This window comes from Lepidochelys kempii, chromosome 22 (assembly GCF_965140265.1).
Source record: "Lepidochelys kempii isolate rLepKem1 chromosome 22, rLepKem1.hap2, whole genome shotgun sequence".
Classification (NCBI taxonomy): Eukaryota; Metazoa; Chordata; order Testudines; family Cheloniidae; genus Lepidochelys; species Lepidochelys kempii.
Window position 1 is genome coordinate 16,509,472 of NC_133277.1, and position 6,709 is coordinate 16,516,180.

The 6,709-nt window shown below is 43.5% G+C and overlaps 1 protein-coding gene across 1 annotated transcript; it reads left to right on the top strand.

Annotated features, from left to right (window-relative positions):
• The first annotated feature begins 1,992 nt into the window (after positions 1–1,992).
• On the top strand, positions 1,993–4,874 carry LOC140901565 (nicotinamide N-methyltransferase-like). Its single transcript, XM_073320610.1, has 3 exons — positions 1,993–2,137; positions 3,667–3,874; positions 4,439–4,874. The coding sequence occupies exons 1-3, from the start codon at positions 1,993–1,995 to the stop codon at positions 4,872–4,874; spliced, it is 789 nt and encodes a 262-aa protein (XP_073176711.1).
• Positions 4,875–6,709: the final 1,835 nt, after the last annotated feature.

Genomic DNA, 6,709 nt, shown 5'->3' on the forward strand with positions numbered 1-6,709 from the left:
CTAATCTATATTGAGGACACCTTTGCCTGATGTACAAGAATATTCTTACTTCTGCAAAGAGAGTACTCATGCTGTAGATATCTTCCATGAGGTTTCTACTCAGGTCCAGAGAAACTGTAAATTGGGTCCAAATGTGCAGCTCAGCAATACCCTCATGAAGATCCTTACCCAAGACAGCTCTGCCTGAGATCCAGTGAGATTCTTTAGTCCATGAACAGGTTGCTCATTCTGTATACATTTTACATGTAGTGCCACAATCCCTACTGCTTACACCAGTTTAGTGAAGACACCTTGCAGACATATGTCAACAATGGGTTTCTCCACACGAATGCTGCAGGATGGTGTATGAGAGGTCACAAACTACTGAAGTTGATTTGTACGTGACTTTCCTTTTTCTCTTCCTTTCCCCCCACACTAGAACACTGAAGTCTGTGACACAAACCTAGCCTAATCTCAGAACCCTCCCCCTGTGCGTGTATCTGCTGGTGAGCTCTGGAAGGGGTAAGGCTGGCATAGTGCTGCTAACTGGTCACAGAACTCTGTATCAGCTGCAGCTTGGATTCCTTTAGGGACCTGTAACCAGCCCTGGATTTGAACAAAGCAAATGGGATAAAAGGAGGTTTAAAACAATAACAAGCTGTACATCTATAGTTAAAGACAGTAGGGCTGAATTCCCCAGCTGATCTCAGCTTGCAGGGCTATGAAAGCCTTAAAAGGTAGAGTGCTGCAATTTTTAATGCTGTGCATTAAGCCATTGCAATACAAATGCCAGCTGTATGGTATCATGTGTTTTTTATTATTTATTATTCCCAATTACTGCAGCCCCATAGACACAGAGTGCAATACTAAGTATTGCCCTTAAGTACAGTAACTTGTAATGTGGGATTGCATGGTTTAGGGGACTGGTTAGAACATCTTGCAATATGAAAACAATTAAAAGAAATATAGATGCAATAAAAAGTACATGCTGGAGTATGAATCCTGAATGAAACAGGACTGAAATCAGGAGACTAGACAGGAGGAAATCGCTGGTAACATAAGTCTTTGCTCTGCATTAATTATTTTATATATTGCAGAGGAAGAGTGTATATGAGGACACAAGATGGTCAGTGGTGAATCAGGTCCTAGAAAATAATCTCTACAGAGGACACCTTTGCCTGATGTATGAGAGTATTCTTACTTTCACAGAGAACTCATTCCACATAGATCTTCTATGCAATATATACAGGTCCCGGGCAACTGTAAATCAGGGCCAAACCTGCAGCTCAGCAATCCTCCAATGAAGGTCCTTACTAGAGATTGCTCTGCCTGAGATCCAGCAGAATTTTTTAGTCCATGAACATGTTGTTCATTCAGTAGATATCTCACTGTCACAATCCCTGCTGCTTACACCAGTTTAGTGAAGACACCTTGCAGAGTTTCTGACATATGTCAATGAGGGGTTGAGTCATATTAATGCTGCAGCATGAGTTATGATAGTCTATGTGCTTCTGAAGTTGATCTTTTCATGATTCTCCTTTCTCTCTTCACCCATAGACTTGAGCATTGAAGTTGGTGACAGACCCTCACCTAATCTCAGGACCCTCCCACTGCCCACGAACACAATTTGTGAGCTCTGGAAGGGGTGAGGCCGGCATGGCGACATGACCTATTCACAGAACGCTGTACCTGCTGCAGCTTGGGATTCCTTTAGGGCCCTGTAACTTGCTCAGTAGGTGTGGAAAGGAAATGGGATTAAAAAGGTATAAAAGAACAGAAAGTAGTACGTCTAAAGGTAAACACCATTGGGCTGCGGTTCACGGTTGCTCTCAGGTTTCAGGCCCAAGAAAGCGTTAAAAGGCAGAGTGATGCAATTTTTCAGTACTGTTTACAAAGCTGCTGGAAAGAGTTAAAAGGCCGAGTTCAGATTCTGAATGATCAGGAGCAGCTGGCTGTGCACAGGAATCCTAGGGAAAAGCAACGCATTGTATGTGCAGATTCAGAGGGAGCATCATGACTGAGTTCACCGGAGGCGATGTTTACCAGGCAGAATTTGACCCAAAGGCCTTCCTGGAATATTTTAAGTTTGGGGAAGACACCTGGAGAGATGACTTTCTTATCTTCATCCTGAAACAATACTGTAAAACCTTCACTTCAGGTATGGCCTGTAGGTGGGATTTGGGACTCATCCCTGCTCATCTATCCCTGTCTGTGACATCAGAAACCAAGTTATTATCATGCCTCCCTTTGGCCTGGGTTGTGGTGAAGTATCCTGTAATATGCATTAGTTATTTGGTTTCCACAGTCACCCCTAGCCGATGTGCAACAAACATGCTATGGCAGTTCATCAAGTCTCACCTTGCTGCACAGGGGGGCTGAGGACCCTTCAGCTAGCGTTTCTAGATAAAAAGCCCATTAAATAGGCTAAATATTATTGTTCAGCCTTTGCAAGTACCACAGATTATCAGAAAGCTTTTCCCATCCTCCTCTTTCTGCAAGCTTCTATGCAGTACAGCCTTGGACTAACACTCAGGACACCTGAGTTCTGTTCTCAAGCCTGCCATTGACCTTCCCTTTGACCCCGGGCAAGTCACATCACCTCTCTGTGCCTCATTTGTAAAAGAGGGATAATGACATGAGTGTTCCGGTCCAAAGCGCTTGGAGCTGTATAAATGTAAAGCACTAGACAGAAAAGTTAGTTATTATTAATTATTATATAGCAAATTTCCCTTTAGCCTTCTCCTGGGAGTGGAAATGAGGTCTTTTATCAATAGCTCTAAATGTGTTCAAAATCACCCCTGCAGTAAAATTATTGAATATACTTGCTTGCATCCCTTATTAGGAAGTAGATGTGATGCAAATTTTAATACTGTTTACAAAGCTGTTGGATTGCAAATGTCAGCTATAATGCATCGCATTGTACATTTTCTATTTCTAACAATTACTGTAACCCCATAGACACATCATGTAAGCCTGGGGATTGTCCTTAAGTAAAAAGTAACTTCTAAGTTTGGTATTGCATGGCTCAGGGGACTGGTAATAGAATTAGAGCATCTTGCATGACAGAGAAACTAAAACTGAACAAAAATGTGAGTGCGACAAAAAGCACATACTACGGTATCAATCCACCATGGAAAGGGACTGAATGCAGGAGTCTAAACAGAAGAAAATTACTAACACCTGCTAATTGGAAACATAGATGTTCATCTTTGCTCTGTATCAATTCATTTATACATTGCAGAGGAGGAGTTTATGTGACGACACAAGGTGACAGTCAGTGGTGAATCAGGTCCATGGTATGAAGCCCTGTAACAGCCGAGTAAATAATCATTACTGTGAATAGCTCCGCCTGATGTACAATAGTATTCTTACAGCTACAAAAAGAGCACTCATTCCGTATATATCTTCCGGGCAGCGTCAACATTGTCGTCTTCTATACTGCTGCCTGGGTTAGTTTAGATATGCAGGAGAGTATCTGATGTTAATTTCCATGTCAAGAAGCATTGAGGACTTGCAGCCAAAGCTTGGTAACGCTGAAGTCACTAGGCGTTTGGCCATTGCCTTCAATGGAAGCAAGATTTAGCTCTCGATGCATTAAAACTCAATCAACTAAGCTTAATTGAGATGAAGTTGCATTTAGTCTGGTTAAGATGCAATGAGCTCCAAGAATTCTGTATTCTGAACCAGGTGGGGTGAAAGGGGACACCCTGATTGATATTGGCAGTGGCCCCACTATCTACCAGCTCCTCTCTGCCTGCGAGTCCTTTAAGGAGATCATTGCTTCAGACTATACAGACCGGAACCACTGGGAACTGGAGAAATGGCTAAAGAATGAGCCAGGAGCGTTTGACTGGACTCCAGTGGTGGAATACGTGTGTGAGCTAGAGGGAAACAGGTACCGGGGCTGGAAAAAGCAGATTGCCTAAATCCCTTGTGTATTGCTTAGTTTGTCTATGCAGCAACATCTACTTATGCTGATCAGCAATATAATCAGTGGTGAATACAGGCAGAATTTCTGGGGAGAAAATAGAAACCTGGGGGAATGTGGTTTTTAGTCATGATAGAATCTGTATAGGATCCCCTGTGGTTCTCAGTATTAGAGACCTTGGAGACAGTTATCAACTGGTAAAGTGTTGTTGAAGTAAATTCACCTGTTTGCATATTTTCTTACAAAATCACAATTTAATCGGGGGTCCCCTGAAAAAGTAGCCAGAGTTCATGACCCTGTTAGCAAACTGGGATGAGTTCTGAGCAAAATGTGGTGGCTTTCTGGCATGTCTTAAAACTGACCCAGAGAAGAAGGAACTAAAGATAGTTAACACAAGGTCCTACAAATAGACATCATTCTAGCAAACAATGTTTTCCTCCTAATATTCACATCTATATCATAGAAAGACACTGAAATTGCAGATAACCCTTGGGAGTTCATCTTGTATTGTATATGTGTATATCTCTGTAGGGAGAAGAAGACTGAGAAAGAGACAAAATTAAGGAAAACCATCAAACAGGTTCTAAAATGTGATGTCCACAAAAGCAACCCCATGCATCCAATCATCTTGCCTCCAGCTGACTGTCTGATCTCATCACTGTGCTTGGAAGCTGCTTGCAAAGATCTGAACACTTACCGCAATGCTCTGAAGAACATCAGCTCCCTGTTAAAGCCAGGAGGGCACTTGGTGCTGAGTGGAGATTTGGGCTGCAGTTTCTTCATGGTTGGCCCCAAAAGGTTCTCGTGTTTGGTCCTGAGAGAGGAATTTCTGAGGGAAGTCCTCAGTGAAACTGGCTTCATCATTCAGGAGTTTGAGATTCTCTTCAGGGATGATAATTTCATTGATGACAGCTCTGATTTCTCTGGGATGTACTTCATTCTCGCTCGCAAAGAGGAAGCAATATAAATTCTTTGGGGAGTACGGGTAAAGCAAACCCTCCCAGAAAGAACAGAGCTTAATATTATTAATAAACATAGCAATGAAATCAATGCAGTATTTTCTCCAGCAATGTTAAATACATTAACCCTTTGTTGTGAAATACACAATGCCCATGACAAATACAGGAGAATATAAGCAGCTAAATTGTTGCTGCAGGATGAACTCAACTGAGGAAATGCTTCTCTGCAGGATGAGTTCCAACAGACAATTTTGGTTGCTATTTTTTTAAAAAAATTTTGCAATTTTTGAATAATTTTTATCCAAGTTCTGCTTGGTTGTTGGCATTTGCCAAAGAAAAGCTCCAATGAGCTACATAGTCAGAGGAATGGTTTTGTTTCTGTAAACGTACTTAGCACCTTATATTACTTTGATTGATGCTCTTCTTGTGTTAGTGAAATGCCATGTTACTCCTTGAAATCTTCTGTTTTACGGTATGAAAAATGTGTATTTTTTGTGTGAAAAAACTGGCCTCATTAAATATTCCCAGTGAGGATATTGAGATGGATTTGCTCTATTCGAACCCTATCCAATGTGCATAGCTTTCCATTGCTTTAATGAACATGGGCTCATGGGCTCTAATCTTAATTTTTTGTCCGCTAGTTCAGGTTTCAGGTTTCTCCGGAAATGCAATTTTCAATGGAATTAGACAAGTCGGGCTTGGTCCTCTGGTCCAGTCAGTCTGTGTTCAGGCAGCACCTAACTGAGGTGAGGAGATGAATGTGGCTTTGTGCCTCCTTCTCTTCCCCCACTCCTTTACCTCCTGAACCTTTAGCTAACTGGCAGCCAGTTCAGCTCATCAGCAGAGCACAATGCAGCTGTAATATTATATATAATTCTGTAATGTTCTGTGGGCCTGGAGCCTACGCTGTTGGATATTCCCCAGGTTCTATGCTCCCCAGTTTCTCATGGCTGCTCTCCAAAGTGGGACGCCACTGGCTGGACTGGTCAGATAGGTCAGAATTCCAGATAAGAATCTGGATGGATGCAGGTCTGGGGCTGAGAGGGGCATCCAGAACTTCTGGCTCAAGCACCTGGTCTTGTCGGATCTCCTCAGAGATGCGCCTGAGCTGTCAAGCTCGATTCCAGGTCAAGAAAGTCAATTCCCTTCTCTGTTCCTGAGAGGATGTGTGCAAAATGCTGGTGGCGGGGCTATACTCAGACCACAAGTTCCTTTGGCGGGGGCTGGAGGCAAGCCAATCTGCAGGCTCAAAAAAGCCCTGAGAACTTGCTTCTTTTTTCCATAGGGCATGTCTGCACCTGAAGCGCTACCGTGGAACAGTGCCGCTCTAGCGTTGGAGACACTTACTCGAGTGACGGAAGGGGTTTTCCCATTGCTAGAGTGACTCCACCCCCTCGAGAGGCAGTAGCTAGTTCGATAGAAAAATTCTTCCATCGACCTCGCTGCATCTTCGGTGGGGTTAGTCAACCTAACTATGGCGCACAACATGTACAATTTTTCACAACCCTGAGCAACGTAGCAAGGCCAGCCTGGGTTTTGGGTGTAGACCAGGCCTTGGAAGCCACCAGCATGGTTCTGACAACAAAAATTACTACATGGCCCCGGGAGAGGGGACAGAAGCCTGAGCCTAAGCCCTGGCATCAGCCCTGGGTAGAGGGGTTTGGGCTCCAGTTTCAGCCCCAGACTCCAGCAAGTCTAACGCCAGCCCTGGCAACCCCATTAAAATTGGGTCATGACCCACTTTGGGGTCCTGACCCACAGTTTGAGAACCGCCGCCCTAGCATGTTGCTAGGACCCATTGACAGAACATGCATCTAATCTGTCGTTTGACTTGCTACCTTGA

Bases quoted from the DNA above. Each gene is read 5' to 3' on its own strand.
- LOC140901565 (XM_073320610.1), top strand. From the start codon at position 1,993: ATGACTGAGTTCACCGGAGGCGATGTTTACCAGGCAGAATTTGACCCA. The intron at 2,138-3,666 runs GTATGGCCTGTA...ATTCTGAACCAG, and splicing joins CTGTAAAACCTTCACTTCAG to GTGGGGTGAAAGGGGACACC. The intron at 3,875-4,438 runs GTACCGGGGCTG...ATATCTCTGTAG, and splicing joins TGTGAGCTAGAGGGAAACAG to GGAGAAGAAGACTGAGAAAG.